We start from the raw sequence: 22,758 nt of genomic DNA on the forward strand, positions 1-22,758 counted from the left end.
TAACTGTCAGGAAGTTCTTCCTAATGTTTAGCCGACATAATTTCAACCTGTTGGTTCTGGTCCAACCTTCTGGGGCAACAGAAAACAACTCCACGCCATCCTCTAGATGACAGCCCTTCAAGTACTTGAAGATGGTTATCATATTGCCTCTCAGTCGTCTCCTCTCCAGGCTAAACATACCCAGCTCCTTCAACCTTTCCTCATATGACTTGGTTTCCAGACCGCTCACCATCTTCATTGCTCTCCTCTGGACACGTTTCAGCTTGTCTATATCCTTCTTAAATTGTGGTGCCCAAAACTGAACACAATACTCTAGGTGAGGTCTAACCAGAGCAGAGTAAAGTAGTACCATCACATCTCGTGATCTAGATACTATACCTCTGTTGATACAGCTCAAAATCGCATTTGTCTTTTTAGCAACTGCATCACACTGCTGACTCATGTTCAGTGTATGGTCTACTAAGACACCTAGATCCTTTTCGTAGATACTGCTGCCAAGACAAGTCTCCCCCAACCTATAATTATGCATTTGATTTTTCCTACTTAAATGCAGAAATTTACATTTATCCCCATTGAAATCATTACATTTCTTTTAGCCCAGTTTTCTAGGCTGTCAAGATCATCCTGTATCCTGACTGTCTTCTACCATATTTGCTACTCCTCCCAATTTAGTATCATCTGCAAATTTAATAAGCATTCCCTCTATTTCTTCATCCAAATCATTGATAAAGATGTTGAACAAAACAGGTCCCAGGACAGATCCTTAAGGCACTCCACTTGTCACTCCTCTCCAAGAAGATGAGCAACCATTCACAAGCACTCTTTGGATGTGATCTGTCAACCAATTACAGATCCATGTAATAGTCATAGGATCCAAACCACATTTTTCCAGTTTGTCAACAAGTATATTATGTGGAACCTTATCAAAACCTTTACTAAAATCAAGATAAACTATGTCTACAGCATTCCCCTGATCCAGCAAGGTAGTCCAGCCAGGTGCAAGTGGAGGAGTGGGGAATCAAACCCGGTTCTCCCAGATTAGAGTCCGCGCACTTAACCACACCCGTGCTGGCTCTTAGTAATCACAGCCATCCTTTCTAAATGCTCAAGGACTGTCTGTTTGATTATTTGTTCTAAAACTTTCCAAGGTATAGACGCCAAACTGACAGGTTGGTAGTTACCCGGATTCTCCTTTTTCCCCTTGAAGATGGGGACAACATTTGCCTGCTTCCAATCTTCTGGCACCTCACCTGTTCTCCAAGAATTCTCAAAAATAATGCACAGAGGCTCAGAAATTACATCCATGAGTTCTTTTAGTACCCTTGGATGCAGCTCATCTGGCCCCGAAGACTTCGCATCATTTAAAGAAACTAGGTGTTTATGTACTACCCCTGTGTCAATCCTAGGCTGCAACTCCATTCCCTCTGTATATCCAGTAAACCTAATGTGCTAATCCTCAGCTGGAGTAAGCTTCCGATCTCCTGCTGTGGAACTTTTGCACTGCACCCAGCAATATTTTAAAAGGGGAAGACTCAGGGGCCAAATCTCATCTGATCATAGGGATCAGCTGAAAGTTGGGTTCTTCCAGCATCCAGAGATGTTCTGCCAGGCATTTGGTTGAGGACAGCAATGGTTAAACATCATGGCTGGCACCCTACTTGGCCCCTACTCCTCACAGAGCTTGCTCCCCCTGAACGTGTGAAGCACCCACAGACCAGATAGGGGAGGGAGCTACAAAATTTCTGTCTCTTGTTTTAATGATTGTATGTTTGCTGGGCTTGGTTTTATCCTGTATTTTATGTTTTTAGAACTTTGTACATCACCTAGAGCCCCACAACTGTGGGGATAGGTGATCAAATGAATAAATAAATAAATAAAACATTGCTGCACCCCAGTCTTGCTAAGATGCAGCAAATTGAGGGGGGTGCTCGGAAGCCCAGCTGATCCCTCTTCTCTTCTTCACATCACAAACCCAGCAGATCACAAGGCAAGCAGCTGGTCTTGTTTGAGGGAACGCTGCAGGAGAAGAGTAGATAAGAGGCCTGCTACAGATGGCGCTGCTGCCAAGAGAGGCACCCACACATGCTGCTTACCTGCGGGAGGAGGGGACAGATCATGCTGGAAAAGCAGCCTTGAAGGCCAAAGGAAGGGCAAGTTGAAACTGCACAGCAGCACAGCTCTCCTGGGGTGGCTGCCTCCCCACCCTTGCAGCTTCCGCCACCTGTCTACCAAGCTGCCGCCACCAGCTCCCTGCTGCCAACCCCCGCCCCACAGCAGCCAACTAGTGGCAGCTACAGCCACATTTCACCTGTGCCGCTGCTGCTGGAGCTGCCATTGCCTTGCAGTGGCCCTTCGCGCCCATCAGCAACAAGTTGTGGGGGCCTTGCCAGTAAGCCCTGCTCCTGCCTCAGCTGCTATAGCCAATCAGCGACTTTGGCTCTGGGCTTGAGCCCCCTTGGCTTGGATTTCACCTGCACTACCACTTGAGTAATTTGTGGGGCCTTACCAGTAAGTCAGGGGGCCGAGCCTTGAGAGGCCCCACTGCAGCTATGGGCCTGCTTCCTACCCCTCTGGACACTGACAGCAGAGGTCTTCTCCCCTCCTTATGCCACAGCCAGCAAGCCGCTGACAACGCTGGCTTCTGATCTCCATGGCATCCCCAATGTATTTCTAAAAGTTTTCAGATTTTTCTGCAAACCTATGGGGACCCCAAGTTTGCAGAAGAATCTGTTCAGAGTCAATGTGGCCCTGATCCGTGGATTTAGATATCCGCAGATGGGAGCCACGCGTTGTTAATAGTATATAGAAATAAAAACTAGGATGGAATGGAAATTGGTAGCTGAGGATATTCTATAGATTCTGTCAGAGCCGTTGGAAGTGTTATAGTGCTGTTGAGCTATGTTGTCGATACATATTTCTGAATTATAACATATTGACTCAGAATGCATCAATGCAATCAAAAATCAGACTGTTTTTCTGTTAGAAGCTACATACATGCAGCAGATTTTAATACTGTGGTAAAAATGTTCTGTGTTGATGGCAAAGCTTTTGACACTGAACACACTCTACCTCATCCCCAAACACAGAATCCTTCGAATCAAAAATCTTCATAGGACAGGAAACAAATGTGGCAACTGTGTGTCATTAATTTACCCCAACTGGTTGTATAACACATTATGCCATATTTGATCAATTCATATGCGAGTATGGCCCACTTCAAACGTTACTAATTTATGTATGAGAAAACACGACCCCCTAATAATTTACCCCAACTAGTTGTATAACACATTATGCCATATTTGATCAGTTCACATTCGAGTATGGCCCACTTCAAATGTTACTAATTTATGTATGAGAAAACACGGCCCCCTAACAAGTCAATGGCTAAAGGATGTCTAACAAAAAGAATACACTTACATCAACAATCATGAAATCCAGCCAGCACCAAGCATTTGTGAAGTAGACCTGAAAGCCATAAGCCACCCATTTAAGAAGCATTTCCAGAATGAAGATAAATGTGAAGACTTTATCAGCATAGTCAAGGATGGTCTTGATAGTCCTGCGCTTTTCAATATAGATGTCTTCAAAAGCCTATGAGAGAAAACACCGCTACAAATAAAGCCATATTGGCTGCCAAAATAAAGAACGCAATGTTTAACTGATTCTGAAGTTTATGATATTCCTTTGCATTATTGCTTTGCAATAATGTTCAGTTACATTTTGGATATGTTCCACAAATGTGTGGTCCAAGGGCTTTTGCCCAATAAAGACACCCAGGCGAAGTCCGGGTGAGGAGCATAAAAAAATGAAATTTATTGCAAAAGAAGTGGAGCAGAGCAAAGCCAAAGCTTGCAAACCAAGCTGCTCTGACCCCATCAGGGTGGTCAGATCTTTCATACCCCTGCTGACACGCAAGCACATGTTGGTACATTGTATAGGTAAAATCATTGTGAGAGCTACCTATCTACTACATATACACCTTATAAGGGAAAGGACAGATTGGCATCATTCCATTGGTCAAGACCTGTTGCACAGCATAGAACTTATTACGCACTAGCCTGATGCCCATGCTTCACGACAGTATATAAGTTCCGTAAATCCAGTTATAATACGGATGATGTGAAATCTGAAATACAACATTTGTTGTAGGAATTCTAACGGAGAAGTTTGTAGTGTAAGAAATGAAGTGAGACATATGTACTGCTTTTCCCCCTCTACTGAAGGACTTCTCTGTAGACCACAGGTCCCTTTAAATGCTTCTGGGCAGCGGGGCTGGCCTTGTGTGCCTGAATTCCAAGCGGCATAGCCTCTCCCTCCCCTCCTGCAGGATTTAAAGGGCCCTCCAGCTGATTGGCGGGCCCTTTAAATCTCGCAGGAGAAGAGGGAGAGGGGGTGGCTGCTGTTGTGGGTGGGGCTTGGATGTCCCCAATGTGACATCATCATGTTGGGAACGACCCCGGCCCCACAGGAACATCCCCCCAAAGGGGACGCTGTGGGACCTGGCAACCCTAGCCCAGGGAAACTATGGCTGAGGTACACAGTGCTAGTTGCTAGGCCAGGTCCAGTTGCACAGTATTGGCCATGACATCAGGCCCAGTTGTGCAGTGGGACTCACTGACCTCAGCTCTCCTATCCAATTGGTTCACATATTCCATTCCCCAAACAAGGCAGTACGGAAGTGTGATGACAGGAAGTGCTGTTATGGCACGGATCCCCTGCCTGAGAAATTGTGTGGGCTTCCAAATGGTAAAATTATATATTCTACTTACCAAAGCACCACTGCTGAGAAGAATCATGAAGACAATGAAGGTTTCAAACCAGCTGTGCTCCACGATCTTGTAGCAGGTTTTACGAAGGTTCCACCAGAATCTGCCCATCCCAGATTCTATGTTGACTTGACAGCATTTGAATTTCCGTACACAGTCTAGAAATCAGGTTTTTTAAAAAAATATTTAGGGCTAAGAGTTCTAAAGACCAAGGAATCGGAAATGACACAATCTCTTTGGACAAATTACCAGTTATGAGCTGGCTCTAGTGATGTGCGAATGCAAACTTGTTAGTGCATTTCCTCTTGTGCAAGCAACAGCAGTAGATAAACTGCATCACTGGCAATTAATTAATGTCTTGCACAAGAGAAAATGCATGTTGGGAAGCAATAAACTTAACTTCAGTGCAAGCTGCTAGCACAGTCCTTTCAGTACATTTCCACTTACACAAGGGGCATAGTGCACATGGACATTTTTGACGGGATGCAATCCACCGTGTTATGCAAGTACTAAAGCCACTGTTGCAAATGTAAATACATAACCAATAGAGGATGCCTGACAGTATGGAACCTAATGTATAAATCTGATTAAAGGAATCTGAAAGGCAAAGGGCAACACAGATTTAGTAGTATTTAAGGTTCCACAGGAATATTGGTCTGTTTAGCAGAGAGAGCCTTTTACTGCCGTTTTGCCTATAAATTGGGGGTGGTGATGGTCATACTCAGTAGTTAAATTATTTATTTTAATTTTAAAACACATACACCCTATCTATCTCCCTAAGGACTCAGGGTGATTACATATTTGTCTGTTTTTAAATGGTTGCACAATAATAATGGTCTGGTTCCAATTATTCTTATAGGGGAAAAATATCTGTCAGAGGGATACAGCTACCTCTGGGCTCTGAAAGCAGGAAACATATTGTTAAGAAGGGCTTGAGGAGCAATAGATCTTTTGTTTCCGAGATCCATTTCCCAGACAGAGGGCTTTTTCAACTGCAGTCTGGAGTCCCTTCTTGTGGAAGCAGTGAACTGATTGATTCCTGACTCCAAAGCAAGCAGCTTTCTACCAGCTGACTGATGGTCTCCTATCGATCAGAGATGTTTTACTACAACTGCTCATTTCAAGAAAAAGCATCAAGGACAATTCTAATGCGAATATATGGATCAGGTTACTGCTATCCAATTCAACAGTACAGGCAGCTTTTGGATTTTAGGCACTTTCTTAAAGATCTCATAAAACATACGGGAAAGTTGAATATTAAAATGATGGCTTCTAATCTCAGCTATTTAAGAACCACAGCATATAAATGTGGCTGTATTTTTTTCCAGAGATGCTGGACATATTTGCAATACACACTAATTTTTAAAAGAGTTTAAACATCATGGCTTCCTTGAGAGTCCCAGGAATTGTAGTTTGGTGAGGGGGAAGAAGAAGAAGAGGAGGAGGAGATTGGATTTATCCCCCGCACTTCACTTGGAGTCTCAGAGCGGCTTACAAACTCTTTTCCCTTCCCCTCCCCACAACAGACACCCTGTGAGGTAGGTGGGGTTGAGAGAGCTCTGCCAGAAACTGCTCTTTCAAGGACAGCTCTGACAGAACTATGGCTTGCCCAAGGTCATCCAGCTGCTGCAAGTGGAGGCGTGGGGAGTCAAACCCGGTTCTCCCGGATTAGAGTCTGTGCACGTAACCACTACACCAAACTGGCTCTCTAGCACTGAACTAAAATGACACAAAGCCTGATGGGAGCATTGCTCATCTGGCTGCTGTCGTGCTGTATTGCTACACCACAGCTCGGCAGGGAAAAGTAAAGAGGAGTTTCTGGGATGCTTTGGAGGGCACCGTAATTACCATCTTGTCTGTACACAGATGTGCATGGGCAAAAGGTGGGGAGTTGGGAAAATCAGCAAGTGGAGACAGAATGAGGGCATGTGAATGCTGTTTCTGCCTGTTCCCACCCCACTTGCTCCTGCTGCCGCTGCCACCATAGTAGGGCCCTGTTTTCACAACTCTGTGTAGGTGCAGCCCGAGAGCTTGGGGTAGATAGGCAGAAAGAAAAGGAATAATTGGGGGTTAAAGCCAAATCTACAAATACTTATAAAACCCAGACAAAAACCAGGTCAAACATATTTAAGTACAAATGTGCATTCTACTTCCATGGCCTTCATTCAGGTTTGCTACTCTTGTTTACATGACAACGCTTGATTTGTTTTTTTTAAGTTTCATTAAGTAAGCAGCAAGTACATCAATCAGATTAGATTAGATTTTCAAAGGTGAGCCTAGATCAAGCACTTTTTAAAAGGTATGCAATCGCTAATGCTACGATTCCCTCTCCTACCTTCTGTAAAGCAAGCCTTTGGTTCTGATGGGTTGTCCAGCAAAGCTTCAGCTTCTTCATCTCTCATGGGACCAATATCAACTGTGCTGCCATCACTGGAGCTGGAAATACTTAATTTCTGCAAAGAAGATCCCACAGTGCCTTTTAACATCTATGCATGCTTATCCTGAATTGGAAATTCATGTTGACTGAGCATGCAACAGTGGCATATTCAGACATCTTAAATCAGATTTACAACAGAGTACATGCACAGGAATAAGGAATGCCTATATGTACTCTTTTGGATTCCTAACTTGTGCATTCCAAGCATTTGCATTGTTACTAATGAAATGAAACTTTTAAGTTTTGGGGCGGTGGTGGTGAGAAACACTTAGGAATGGTTGATGCCATTATAAAAAGCTATTTAAAAATAATTGATGAATACCTAGATGTGCTTCTCTTTTACTGCTCTTTCTCCAATAGCTTTTCTCTTAAAAAGGAACAATTTCATAATAGCCAGTGCTTCTGAATTATTTGAAAAGCAGTGAGCAAATGAGTCAAAAATAGCATTGCTATACAGCTAAACAGAATGGTTTGGATCCAGTGACCTCTGAATAAAACAAGTTAATGGAATGGGCCCCTCTCTCTTCCTTCTGTGGCTCCCAAGCCCCTCCTGTACCCCCACCCTACTCCAACGTTACTCCTGAAGGCCAACGGACCTTGCAGAACTGAGCAGGACATGGTGCATCAAGAAGGAAGGCCTGGCAGAAATCCATCTGCCCTCTTTGCAAGAGCTCTTGTGCGAGAGCTAGCACCCAAGGGGAAGGGATAATTTCTGCCAGTTTCTCCTTGAGTGTCAGCCCCATGCGATGCTCCCCCTCGGTTCCTAGGGAGCAGGGTTTTTTCAGGGTATAGAGAGAGAAAGATTAATTCCATACACTAATTTTCACAACAGTTTACTAGAGCCAACTCATTATATTCCCCATAATGCTAAGCTCAGTCTTACACTGGATCACAAACAGGCAGATCCCACCAAATCGAATGGCAAAACTGCAGGAATGTGATCCTGAGCATGGATTAATTTACACCAGTACATTTTTTTCACTCACAGGGGTATTGTTTTTACATATTGTATGTCCTTTAGCCACTTTTGAACCTATGAAAAATCTGAAATGGAATTCAGTGAAATAAGTTGGGAGAAAATACTAAGAAATTAGAATACCAATACAGTATCACAGGATGTATTTACATACCACATGGCGAACACAACAGAAAGCAAGTTTCCAGAATGTCAAAATGGAAAAAGCATGTTCAGTTTGTCCCCATAGCCTTTGTCTTGCATTCTTCCTTGCCAGTGCGTAAGTCTGTTCATTTTTCGTGCATTTCAAACTACTTCTGACTTAAGTGCACATACCAGTCATTGTCAGGCAATTGCTAATTCTAGTGCTCAAGAGAACATCAAGATGAGATGGTGGCTCAGCTGATTTTGAGCTCTGACAACAGAGGCAATGTTGTCAGTATAATTTAAAGCACTGCCCTGCAAGGGGGTCTATCAATGACACAGATTGTGAGAACTGTAGACAGGTATGAGTACAAATAAACCAAAGTAGTTTAGAGCATGGTGTTCGCCAACCTGTTAACAATGTTATTACCAGCTGGACTATAACATCAGTAATGACAGCATCAACACCCAGTGAGATGAACATCAAGAATGATGAAAGCCCATGTAAAATAAGACTATTTCAAATGCCATTTTCTTGAATTCCAACTTGCAGTACTCAGAAGCTGTTTCCGTACTTGCATTTTACAATTTTTAAAGAAAAAACCTATCCACAAAATTGAAAACATACGAGAAATCTAGATGATATTTATCTACAATATGCTGTCATTAATTGTGCATCTACTAAGGATGCCATAGACAGGTTTGCCAAACCTGAGCTGTGAAACAGGTTGTCAGAAAACAGGTTGTCAGAAAACAGCAGGCTATCTTCCTACTTATGCCACCTGGGAAATCTGATGAGGCAAACGGTGTTCACCCTGCCTCAAACCCTACACCCATTCCTAAATGATGCAGAAAGAGATCTTGACATCAGATTCTCAGCAGTTTTGGGTCTTGTACCACCGTGCTGGTCAGGCTATGGCAGGTGATCATACCAGTTCAGAGGATCTTCAATTACACAGCCTCATCTCTGGCCATCTCTTATCTAGGAGGGAGTAGAGGCTGTGAAAAGCCCCCAGCAACTTGGAGGAAGATTCCCTCATTTTGTCCGAACTGGTTTCAAGGGGCTTAGACTGGAAGAAGAGATTGGATTTATATCCCGTCCTTCACTACCCAAAGGAGTCTCAGGGTAGCTTACAATCTCCTTTCCCTTCCCCTCCCTACAACAAACACCTTGTGAGGTAGGTGGGGCTGAGAGAGCTCTTTCCAAGACTGCTCATAAGAGAACAGCTTTAAAAGAACTTATAACTACCTAAGGTCACACCAGCAGCTGCATGTGGAAGAGTGGGGAATCAAACCCAGTTCTTCCAGAGTAGTGTCTGCGCTCCTAACCACTATACCAAACTGGCTCTGTAAGTCTGCATAGGGTTGCACTGATTAGTATTCTAGTACTTTCTCTAAGTAGCTTGATTGCTACTTGTTCTAAGTGAGCAGATGAATAGCAAAAGGTACAGTTGTCTTAGCAAGCCTTATTCAGTTCCCCATTTGTATGGGACTCTTGACAATCTAGCTCAGAAAAGTTGTTGTGTGAATTACAGTGCATTCCTAAGCAGACTTCAGTGAAACCAATGGGCTCAGACAGGTATAAACTGTGCTTAAAGTGGCCCTGTTAGTGACTATAAAGCATAAACAACAAGTGTTACAAATAGAATAAAAATCAGGATTAATTGCCCAGTTGTACAGATATGAAATATATTAATTATATTCTAAATTAATTAAAATACATTTTGCTTTCATCATTCTATGGGCAGAGTTTTTGTACAGCATGACACTGGATTATAACACAAAAGATCACCAAGACCACTAATTGGCACAATAATATATAATTACATGTCTGTAGTATGCAACACAGTATCATTTTTTATTATTCTAGTATGTTCTATTGCCGTATATCCTTCTATCCTTGGAATTCTGAAACTCTCCCAACAGCAATGGATACAACGCTTTACTGGAACCAACCTCAAATCACTAACTTTTCAGTTTTCACAGAACTCTTCCTCAAGCTGGATGCTAAATACTTTGTTTGTTTCTTTGAAATATACTACCTTGCTTTGTCCAAAGAAGGGCTGCCTTAACAATTATGTCTGCGTGAAAGAAATGTCACTTATAATAAAGAAACGGGATAACCTTTTTAAGGACAATATTAATATGTATCACAAATATCCCCCTACCTTAAAAAAATGCTCGGAGGTCTTAAATGTAAACTTGAGGATTCTTACAACTTCACAATCTAAGACAACCCAAGATCATGCACTTAACTTATTAAAACGTTGTGCAAAAATATTCAACACAGTGAAGGTTGGGGTAGCCCTTCCCCCTGATCATGCTATGCTGTGAATCACATGTCACATGTGAGTCACGTGACTGATAGTGAATGGATGATGGCACACAGTGCAGCTGCATGCAGGCCAGTCAGCTGGTATCCAACAGTGATTGTGTACATATGACTTGCTGCAATAACCTGTTAAAAATGGCTGACCCCTGTTGTCCTGCCTGGTTAAAGAGTGCCAGAGCTGTGCTCTTTGTCTGCTCCCGACTGTTTTTAGTCCTGTGAGAAGTAAGAATGGGAGGAAGTGATGTAGAAAACATCCAGTTTCTCAATATGGAAATACCACAAAAATGGCTGGAAAAGGTTATCTTCAAATACAATATCAAATCAACCACAAACCAAAAACATGGTTGCAAAGGAAAGGTTATCTTCAAATATGGTACTCAAATTAACATGGCAAGCATATCAGGCTGAGCAAAGACATACATAAAGACATATCGAAACGGGGAATATTTCTTGATAAATATATATGTTAAATAAAAGGCTGGTCTCAGTTAATTCCCCCCCCACACACACACACATACCCTCATCTTGTTTGTACCTGTTTTTCAAATGGAGTGAGATGTTAGCAACAAGATCTCCCCAGTTTCATGTTGGTTTTTAATGACTGATTTGTTGATTACGTTTTATGACTGGAGATGAGAAAACCCCCACCCCTGACTGGTGGCTGTTGTGGGAGGGACACTGCAGAGAAATGCTCCTCTTAAAAGCTGATTGGTAGTAGCTCTGGGTAGCTCAGTAAGAAGCAGAGGCAGGGAACAGCCACAGTATGGCATGACTCCCAACTTTGCAGGGGAAGAGGCACTCCTGCAAGAGGCCAAGAGCAGTGAGGGTCATATGTGGTGTGCTATGCCTCCTTCAAAAGGACCAGGGATGGGGAGCCAACACTCCAGGATACCTGCTCTAGGCTGTGCAGGAGTGGAACTGGCAAGAATGGGAAGCAAGCCAGTATCCACTAACCTCCTCCCCTCTTGTCCTAAGGGCACTCGGGGTGTGGTGCTAGTACCGGGAGGGGGGGAGGAGTACATGCTGGTGGAGGGTGACAGGAATCCAATCCCCCCCCCAATTCTCCTTTCTATTTTCTTTTGGAATTTCACATGGTTGCTATTCAATTCAATGGGTTATTGAAAGATAAAATAAAAAAAATGCACAGATATGTGGCAACACCTGAAACAAATTTCTTCCTTACTTAGCAGTTACTTCGGTGTGTGTGTGTGAGGAAATGTATAACTTGCAATAAAAAAGGTAAACTGGAAAAGCTTTTAATTTCAGATTCTAGTGGAACAAACACAGTCCTATCTGCTGTTATTTTAACGGGGTTCTTTGTATGACCTGGATTGCCCACTTAAATCGCCCCCTCTTCCTCCCAAGAATAATTGGTACTGTTACTACATGGCTGCTCCCTGGAGCTGTGCAAGGTGCAAGCCTCAGAGAGCTGGAGATGGCCTGCCAGACTTATAATACCTGCTGTAGCATTAAACAACACCTAGCGCCATGGCAGAAGTTCACAGATCTAGCCCTTTCCCAGCTCTTAGTAGGGTGAATAGCAGCAACTTAAGCTTTTCTGCCCTTGTATATCATTAGGGTTCTTGATAGATCTTACTTGTGGAACCATAAGATAACTGTGAGTCCACTTTGACAAACCGCCAAATTAAAAAAACCTTTTGCACCTCTTGGGGTTAAAACTGACTCAGATCTCAAGTTGAAATGTGAAATGAAACTCTGCACTCAAGAGGTCAGGGAGTCTAAAAGCGCGATCCTATAGCAGTAGAAAAGAGCAGGAGTCCAGTAGTACCTTAAAGACTAACAGAATTCATGGCAGGGTATGAGCTTTTCTGAGTCACTGCTTACTTCTTCAGATACCTATGCAGAGTTACTCCAGCCGAAGCCCAGTGAAACCAATGGGTACAGACTGGAGTGGCTAAACCCACAGGACTGCATGTAAATGACCCAAATGTGTTGCTTTTTAAAAACCCACTGAACAACACAATGTCTACTTTTATGTTGATGCAGTAATTAGACAATGTGTTGACCATTTCACCACTTTTTTTTAAAATCATACTTTCAGAAGGTTTGGAGCTGTAAGAAATGCTGTGGGAGTCTACAAGGGTGCACACAAATCAATACTAAAGATCACTGCAGATCCCAGATAGCATTTCTGTAAAGCTGTACCCTGTAGTGTAAATAAAAAACAGAATGTTATCATCTTTTTACATAAAACTGAGCTCTGTGGTTAAAAATATCTATGACTTAAATGGGGCAAATGTGATTCTAGTACCAGATCAGTGCTAGTGGAATCCAACCTTTCACTGCTACAGGGGATCAAGTTTCTCTGCTTCCCTGCTGTGTGTCAAAAGAAGAATCAGTTCCCCCCAAAGTCCCGTTTCTAAATCTGCTGTGCACCTACCAACCTCAAGTCTTTGGCAGATGGTGTGGAGAATTCTTTGCAATTTCCTGCTCCCTCTGCAACCATTACTATCCCTTACTTGGCTGCTTTAAATCAATGGTTCCCAACATGGTGCTCATCAAAGCATTTGGTCAGGCCACACCTGAAGTATTTTGTACAGTTCTGGATGTCTCATTTCAAAAAGGATTTTGATAGAATGGAGTGGGTGCTGAGGAGAGTGACAAGGATGATTGGGGGCCCGGAGACCAAGCCCTATGAGGAAAGGCTGAGGGACTTGGGAATGTTCAGTCTGGAGAAGAGGAGACTGTGGGGGGGGGCGGGGATGGGACATGATTGCTCTCTTGAACTATCTGAAGGGCTGTCACTTAGAGGAGGGCAGGGAGCTGTTCCTGTTGGCAGCAGAGGATGGGACTCGCAATAATGGCTTCAAATTAAGGGTGGGAAGGTACCAGTTAGATATTAGGACAGTAAGAGTTGTTCAACGGTGGAATCAGCTACCTAGGGAGGTGGTGAGCTCCCCCTCACTGGCAGTCTTTAAGCAGCGGCTGGACAAACAGTTGTCAGGGATGTTCTAGGCTGATCCTACATTGAGCAGGGGTTAGGACTAGATGGCCTATATGGCCCTTTCCAACTCTGTGATTCTATGTTTCCTGCTGCCCACTTGTTTCTTCCTTGAAGCATCCCTTCCTCAAAACAAAAAAGCCAGTTGTGGCTTTTGTCTGCTTCAGTGGAATAAGAGGTGCTTTGGAAGATTCCCAGGAGGCATCACCTCTGGTTCTGCAGGGAAAAGCATCTAGAAGCTGCTGCCTTCATCACAGGAGGATGTTTGATTTGGAACCTTGTGGAACCTCCCAACAGTTTTTCATCAGTCCTGGCCCCTATGGTAGCCATTTTGTTGTGGTGTCCGCTACCTGTTCTCAAAATTCTAAAAGGACCCACAGGTTCCGTGAGGTCAGGGACCCTTGCTTTAAATTATTTTGTGGGCCAGTATAGCTCTGCTCTGTGCCCTCCTCCATTTGATTATTTGCTTGCCTCACTCTCTGATTAAGGAAAAATCAGAAGACTGTGACTTGTGTCACCTACCATTGTTTTATCTTGCCCCTATTTCAGCAGAATGTTTCGTGACTTCTAAGTCCTGTCTACAGCAAAGCTTGAGAATTTTTACTTTATGGCAACTGGGCTGTGGCCAATATTCCCAGATGTGGGGAAAGTGTACAGTCCTACACATTTCAACAGTACAGTGAAATGCATATCCTCAGCTCCTAATTTGCAATCCTGTGCACAATAACTTGAGAGTGAATCCTACTGAACTCAGAATAACTTACCTCTGAGTACACTCTAGTTTGGAGTAATTCTGTAAACTGTATGTCACATGCAGATGTAAGCCCTGCTATGTAAATTAATAAAACAACTTTGCCCCATCCTGTGATTACAGGGGCCCTGCTATGTAAATTAATAAAACAACTCTGCCCCATCCTGTGATGAGGCAAGTAGACCACCCTATTCACCACCTTACTGACAGCCATCCAGACCAACAAAAATAACCAGAGGAATATTATGTAGAGAGGGACTAGGATTATATTTCAAGATATTAGTAAGTAGGTGTACGTTTGGCCTGACCTGGATGGCCCAGACTAGACCAATCGCACCAGATCTCAGAAGCTAAGTGGGGTCAACCCTGGCATGGAGTACTTGGATGGGAAGCCACCAAGGAAGTCCAGGGGTTGCTATGCAGAGGCAAGCAATGGCAAACTACCTCTGTCCATCTCATGCCTTGAAAACCCTACAGGGTACCATAAATCAGCTGCGACCTGACCGCACTTTCCACCGCCATGTGTACATTTAGGGACAAAACTGAACACAAATATTTTGGCTCATACATGTGTCAATACAAAACAGTAAAACTTGAAGGTGCAACTGTGTGAAATGATTCCATGTCTTACCTCTTTAGTTTCCTCAACTTCAGATATACTGCTAATTTCCTCGGTATTTAAAGGGTCAAAGTCAGATTCTCCCACGGCAATGGGTACTGTCACGGTGAGATTTGGGTTGTTGATGAATGACATGGGATCATTGCTGTCCATGTAAGTGGCAGCTGTGCTTTTATCTTGGTGATAATCAAGAGCTCTGTTGATTTCAGCGACAGTGTGGTTGGGAATACCCCCACCATTCTTGTTGTTTTGTTCGCCAGCTGATTGAATACCTGCAGTGGCCTTACTTTTTTGAAAGCAAATAGTTTGGACAAATTCATACAGTTTTTTCTTCACAAAATCAATTCCCCTATGAATCCTCGCGATAGCAATCTGGAGATTATTTGCCTCTGTTTCATCTTCTGGTGCGGCAAGACTGTCTGAACTGAAAGAGCTCAACAATAAGGCTAGAAAGAGGTTCAGTACCTGAAAGGGGGGGGGGAGAAAAAGCCAAACAACTCCATTATGTCTTTTTCATTAGCACTCTTAAAAACTACAATTCAGGTTTGTTCCTGTGCATTTTCAAACTGGAGTTCATGGATTCGTATTTCAATTTCTAAATACCTTTCTTTTAAAAAATGAGTATGCGTTTCCACTGTCAATGGTCAGAATATTACTTTTACAGTATTGTTTGTGTGTTGCATTATATTTCTGAATACATGATCAGGCTTTCAGTTATCAATATAATCAGAACATAGTTAATTGTCTGTTTATCAAATGTCAGATATTTGTATGATGGGAGCTGAAAAAAAGAATCTCTCTATCATTATCATTGCTCTTAGCACTAAGGAGACCCACGTTCAAAGCACTATGTATTTGCATTTGATGATGCATTTATTGATTTTTTATATCCCGCTGTTCTCCCCAGAAGGGATTCAAAGTAGCTTAGAACATCATTCTCTCCACCTCCATTCTCTCACAACAACCCTACAAGGTAGACCAGGCTGAGAATCTGTGAGAAGCCCAAGGTCACCCAGTGAGCTTCCATGGTGGAGGCTGGGATTCAAACCTCGGTCTCCCAGGATCCTAATGCAACACACTAACTATGCCATGCCAGCACCATGCTGTCAAGGAAGCTAACTGGATGATCATTGTCTATTTACTCTCATCCTAACCTACCTCACAGAGTTGTTGTGAAGATGAACAGGGAGAGAAGAACCTCGTATGCTTTCCTGATTTCCTTGGAGGAAGAGTGGGACAAAAATGTGATGTAACAGATGTCTACCACTATGGTGCACTTTTCCAGCTATTATTTGTATTGTAGGATTGTGGCACTGTTAAACAATAGGTTTAAAATCCAAAGAGAATCTGAATGAATCCCCAGAGATACTTCCCAGAAATCCATATTTATCAAAACATCTTTGGAAAACTTTCTTCCTAGAGCTTGTACCCAGTAGACATCATGGAAGCTTAGGAAAGCTAAAATAATTTATTTGTCATGATCCCTAAAGCATGAAGAAACGTAAGGAAATGTTTTCACCCCGTGTCCGGGGGAGGGAGGGGAGGGATGGATGTGTTATTTTAAAAGTTGGGGACAGGAGGACCATTCCCTGTCTATTCCTAGGGTTCTGCTCTTCAAAGATCACCAACTTTGATCAAAGATCATATCAAACCCCAAGGAGAGGAAAGGAATCAAATCCTGTATGAGATAGTGGAATCCAATAATCCCTAGGACTCTTGTTGATGCAGACAGTTGGACAACATAATTCTTGGACAACATAATCCTTCACACAGATCCTGTTAAATAATGTTCTTAGAAATACAGACTTAAGGACTATAATAGCCATTTAAAAAAACAAAAAACAAACCCTGAACAGCAAGCCTTTTGCTCATTTAATTTTCTGTTGTATAAGATAATGGCTGAAATATTGTTGGTAACATACCACCAGGTTCCCAATCACCATGACGAGGAGAAATACAACCAGGCACATGGCTTGACCTGCAACTTCCATACAGTCCCACATAGTCTCTATCCATTCTCCACAAAGTATTCGGAAGACAATCAAGAAAGAGTGGAAAAAGTCCTTCATGTGCCAACGTGGAAGTTTGCAGTTATCACTGATTTTGCAGACACACTCCACATACATTTTCCCAAATAGCTGCATGCCAACCACAGCAAAAATGAAGACAATGATGGCTAAGACCAAGGTCAGATTTCCCAGAGCGCCAACAGAGTTCCCGATAATCTTTATGAGCATATTTAGAGTTGGCCAGGATTTTGCCAGCTTGAAGACCCTAAGCTGAAGACAACAATGAAGGATGTATGTATTAACAGAGGAGCTGACCCACCAATACAGGGAGCAAAGCTAGATAGCCCTGTTCAGAAATATGTCCCATTTTATTCAGAGGCGTTTACTACCAGAAAAGCACTCTTAAGACTGCAGCTACAGTCCATCTACAGATCTGCATGCACAGCCAAGATCCCACCGTGGGTTCCCTCATCCCAAACCTTGGATCTAACTGGCATATCATTTTAGAAAGCTATTCCTTGCTAGTCTTGCCATTCCGTGACACAGACTATTCTTTGCAATGCAGAAGGGAAAGTCTGTTATTCACTGAAGGATCATCAGGAACACTGTTCATTGCTGATTCATGGTATAACCACTGGAATGCGGACAATCATAAATTTCTTACTTATTCTCCGCCAAGCACATCCAATGGCCCTCTGATCCAGCAAGGTAAATCACTACTCCCTAACAATAAAAAAAATTGCTGAATTCATTGAGGGTTGTACAATCCATTCCAGAGTTTTGGCAGACTTCAATGACTCTGCCCCAAAGCTCTACAGAGGGGCACCAAGTTGTTTCGCTTACCCCTAATGGCGATAATATACTTACTGATTAAGGGGAACAGAATCTACTAATTTCATCCTGAGAAAAGTTTAGTGGACCTTATTTTTTTATCCAAATAACTGCAAAATCTCCTCTGCTCATCCTGAAATTCATTTTGGATTCTGAAGGTCCTGGTGGAGACTTAGCAGGAATCCAAATAGCAGCAGCGCGGATAGGTAATATAAGACTCTGGACTTAACAGTCTTCTGGGACCCTCTCTCTTTATATTTATGCATTTAAAACATTTTTATGCCACCTTCCCACCCAAACAGGGTCTCCAAAGCAGCAAACATCAAGCATTTAAACATTTCAGCATTAAAAACATTTCAAATAAAGTATATATACAATAATTCAATAAAAACATGTAACACCACATATCACCAAAAAACTAGGGAGGAGGCCAATAAGTTACTGGGAGCATGCCAAATTGGAACAAAGTAGTCTTCACTCACTCACAAAAGACAATAGAGGGAGACAGACAAATCTCCCTGTGTAGTATTCCATATAGGGCATGGCATTCTCCAAAAGCTACAGCTCGCTTTTGGGAACCACCCAGCTTCTGAGCCCAGGAGCCATGGCCCTGGCCTTCTGGCCCAAGGTCCAGCTCAGTCAGCAACACTGCCAATGAGTGCCAGCAGATCAAGGGATGCTGTAGACCTTGCTGTGAACACACAGAGGTGGTTTCTGAAATTTTCTAGACCCGTGACAGTATCTACTACATTGCAGTAAACAATGGATCCTTACATGAGAAGCAGGTCTGCCACAGGGAAAGTGCAAAATATATCACTAAATGTAACTTTTCAGAAATCAATTAAGCAGTAGGGTTTAGCATACTATTTACCAATCTAAATGATCGTAGAACTGACAGTCCTTCCACATTTGCGAGACCCAGCTCCATTAAACTAAGGCTGACGATAATGCTATCAAAAACATTCCAGCCTTCTTGGAAATAATAGTAAGGATCCATGGCTATTATCTTGAAGACCATTTCGGCAGTGAAGATCCCAGTGAAGACCTAAATGAGGAATTTCATTAGTTAATTATTATACTTTAAGATCTCAGCTTCTTTCTCCTTTCCCCCCCCCACCTTTGAATGTTTTATTTTCCCCCAACGGGGTTAAGAATTTTCTCTGCAGAGAACAATCTACTGGTGATCCCCAGACCAAAAGAAGTCTGGCTTTCCTACCTGGTGAAACTCTCTGACGAATAACATCCATGCACAGAGGGACCTAATGCAGTTCTGCGGGGCTTGCAAGGCAGAGATGTTCTGCCGGGTTGAGGACAGTGAAGGATACCATTCTACTGGCACTCCCTCCTCCCCCCTCCTCTTTTTCCTTCCTGCCCCTTTCCACCTTCTTGTGGAGCAGTGATAAAACTTGGAATCTGAGAATGTTTTCATCTATGGATTATTTAGATTGTTTTATTATTTATGAATGTTTTATCATTATGCCGTTCACCGCCCTGAGCCATGTGTATTCCGGGGTAGGACGGTCTATAAATTGAAACTATAAATAAATACATAAAGAAAATTACAAGACGAAAACTGCCATGACACATCCCACTCGAGGTGGTTCACATGTCCCCTTTACACCAGGACTTGCAGTCTAAAAGGTTTCGTAAGAGAACTGACCATTTAAGCTGAAGCTATGCAGTTCGGCAAAAAAATAATAATGCACAGCTGCTGGAGGGTGCGTGCTTAGTTGATCTGTGTTTGAGGGCAGCTATTGTGGGAAGAGTCCAAAGGGTGTACCATAGGAGAGCACAGACAATGGATATAGAAAATGATAGGTTCAATTCCCCTTGCAACAATCTCTGGTAGCAAAGCTGGGGAAAGACTTGAAAAATCTTGGGATGATTCTGGGATAGATGGATTGATGCTCTAATTCACTGGAAGGCAATTTCATATGTTCCTAAATTTTTGATGATCTGACTCACTGGAAGGCAACTTCATATGTTCCTAAACTTTTGGGGGGCATGAACTCCTAACAGAAAGAGATCCATTTTTTGAAAGGACAGCTTACAAAATCAGTTTTAAGTATATGACTCAGAAAATGATTTCATATACAGTTTTACTTACCAGATTTCCAGCTTTCAGAACGTCGTCGAAGGACTTTTCCATTGGATAATGTTCCAGGGCCATGAACAGAGTGTTTAGAACTATGCAGATGGTAATGGCAAGATCAACAAAGGGATCCATCACAATTAAATGGACAGTTTCCTTTATTTTTAACCATGTATCACAACAGTTCCAAATCAAGTAAGTGTGGGCAAATTTATTCCAGCAAGGCGGACACCTCTGTCGAGATTCCTCAAGTTCTGGAGGGAGGCACATTGAAAACAATATAAAGGCCAAACGTTCATTTGGCCTTCTGCATTAATTACAGAAAAGGATCTACCAAAATGAAATACAATCTGGACATTTGCAAACTTAATTAGCCATTATTATGCAATATTATACTACAGTTTTATTTGATTAGCAAATAATATATCTTACATTTAAGTACACTGAGGGACTGAATTCTGACTGGACCTCAATACATGTTATTTGATTTTAAAAAGCAGTCATAGGAAGGAGCAGGGATCCATACTGAAGGCCAGGTGCTGAAGAATTAAGTTGAAACGTCCCATGAATGTGAGGACATTATTTTGGTGAATGAGTCGTACTTCGAGCAATCCTAGAGAGGCAGGAAGCTGATTGTTGACATTTGTCTCCACCTTTCAGGAAGTGCCTGCCTTTTTAGTTTGGAGACTTCCATAGCTGTATAAGCAGTTTATCAGAAAAACCTACTGCAGAAAGGCAACAGGCCTTGACACTAATGTCATGAACTGACATTGCAAGCAGGAAAAATTCATATAGTGAAGAAAGGCAAGGATAGATGCCTTGATCCAACTCTCAGGTGCCCTTCTTCCCCTTAAAACAGGGTGGGACAAAGTTATGTACTCCAAGTTCCAGGTAGAAGGAACTTTAATCATAAGTTCCAATGTTCTGTTCTCCCCTGGAGGGCATGATATTGGTGAATAGGATGTTACAAAGCTGTTCGGAATCAAGGAGGGATCAATGTTAGTGGTTAGATATTTATAGGATTTGCTATACCCTTCGCCTGAACACTGCATCAGCTGAGGAGATGGTATTCAATTTGTAGTGGCAGACAAACATAGAAACCAAGGCCCAAGTTGTTGCTTTGCACATTTCCGCCACTGAAGCATTGGTAGCAGAACTAATGGAGTGAGCAGTGATGCTTTCCAAGGGCATCAAACCCATGGGCTTGTAAACAACACAAATACAGTCTCTCGCCTACTAGCTTACTGATGCCTTAGAAACCTTTCCTTCAACTATGGGATGGAAGGAGAGGGATTGGATTTATGGAAAGGTGCCATTCTCCAAATATAGATGCACTGAACAGTGGGGAATGGAGGGAAGGCTTATGGGCCAAGGAGCCTGGAGCAGGTTTGGCCCATTCCTCACTGATCTTCTCTTCAAAGAAAACTGGAGAGGCAAAGAAACATTTTGTGCCCTTAAGTTTAAGGGAGAACTTGTCCAGGGGCCTGGACGTAGGAGACCTGTGGTCCCAAAACCCTTTAAGCTGCCTTAGTAGCCCAGGACCCTCTTCTAGAACACCCAGTGAAGAGGAATGAATGTCCGGGGCTTTTCCTTCTACTAGACTCTTAGGCTTGTTAGTTCTTGATGATGTCTCCCTCCTCTGTGAATCTTTAACCAGTTGTTTAAAAACAAAGTAATAGTATAGAGGGGATATGAAAAGGAGAAGAGGGATTATATAACATAATTGTATATATCAAGGAAGGATAATTATATATTACAGAGTATATAAAACAGGAAACATTTCTCCCCAACATCCCCTTCATTATCATTTTTAAGACATTATATAATACAGTGGTCCTTACTTCTGGTGTACTTTTATATTCAACATTTTAAATTTAAAATTTCATAACTGATCTATTTTTCAACTACATTATTAGTTTCATCATTACTACATATTCAATATTACATATTTTGCCATTTCTACATACTCCCTATAACTTTTAACATATCAAAGTACAAAGGAAAGTCTATTATATTTATCATCATAATAAAAAATAAAAGATGTTTCTGCTCAAAATCTACTTTATATAGTTTATATCCAAAACTTTTTCTCGTTCTGCTTCTGCATTGCAATACATTTATATACAATTTTTAAACTGTTTCTCATTCTAATTTTTTCTCCTGTTTGCATAATATACACTCCATCTCTCCTCAAATTTCGTAATTGATCTGTTTCTCAAATAAGTTGTTAATTTCACCATTACTGCACATTTGCCAAGTTTATTTCTCCAGTCTTCTAAGCTTGGACAGACCTCTAGTTTCCATTTTGCTGTGTAGACTCTTCTAGCCACTGTCACCATGTATTTGAATATTGCTCCCAAAAGTTTTGGTAATTTATTAGACAGTATACCTAATAGCATATTCTTAGCTTCCTTAGGGAATTTAAATTTTTAATATGTTCTGCATTTTCCCATGCATTTCCTTCAAATATCTTTTCATTTTTTTACAAGTCTGTCACATATGGTAAAGGTTCTGTCTATGTCTTGACATTTCCTTTGTAGTTTTTGTCTATGTTCTCGCTATCCCTTGGGGTTATATACCTTCTAAAAACATTTTGTACCAGTTTTATCTAAACTTAATTTCTTTCCCCCATAACCATTTCCATTGATGCGCAGGTGTCTGCTCTCTAAAATTCTGCATCCATTTAATCACACATTTTTTACTTGTTCTTCTCTTTCTACCTGAAGTAATGACTTATTTATCAATTGTAGTAAATGGTCTTTTTGTTTAATAATCAGCTGTTCAAACTCAGTCACCTCTCTAAGACCACCATCTTCTGTGTTGATAATCTTCTTTAATCTTGATACTGATTGATAATACA

General features: G+C 42.0%; 1 protein-coding gene across 4 annotated transcripts in view; it reads right to left on the reverse strand.

Annotated features, from left to right (window-relative positions):
- LOC107114614 (sodium channel protein type 2 subunit alpha-like) overlaps window positions 1–22,758 on the reverse strand; it is an 82,112-nt gene that overhangs the window by 26,991 nt on the left and 32,363 nt on the right. For all 4 annotated transcript variants that reach the window (XM_015416153.1, XM_015416155.1, XM_015416154.1 and 1 more), the window contains 7 exons: window positions 19,914–20,152; window positions 18,678–18,851; window positions 16,889–17,245; window positions 14,979–15,431; window positions 7,102–7,219; window positions 4,770–4,924; window positions 3,418–3,591 (listed from right to left, as the gene is read on the reverse strand). In XM_015416153.1, the coding sequence (XP_015271639.1) occupies window positions 3,418–3,591; window positions 4,770–4,924; window positions 7,102–7,219; window positions 14,979–15,431; window positions 16,889–17,245; window positions 18,678–18,851; window positions 19,914–20,152 (1,670 nt within the window). The remainder of the gene's footprint in view (window positions 1–3,417; window positions 3,592–4,769; window positions 4,925–7,101; window positions 7,220–14,978; window positions 15,432–16,888; window positions 17,246–18,677; window positions 18,852–19,913; window positions 20,153–22,758) is intronic.

Source organism: Gekko japonicus, unplaced genomic scaffold (assembly GCF_001447785.1).
Source record: "Gekko japonicus isolate JY-2015 unplaced genomic scaffold, Gekko_japonicus_V1.1 scaffold445, whole genome shotgun sequence".
In the NCBI taxonomy this organism is placed as follows: domain Eukaryota; kingdom Metazoa; phylum Chordata; class Lepidosauria; order Squamata; family Gekkonidae; genus Gekko; species Gekko japonicus.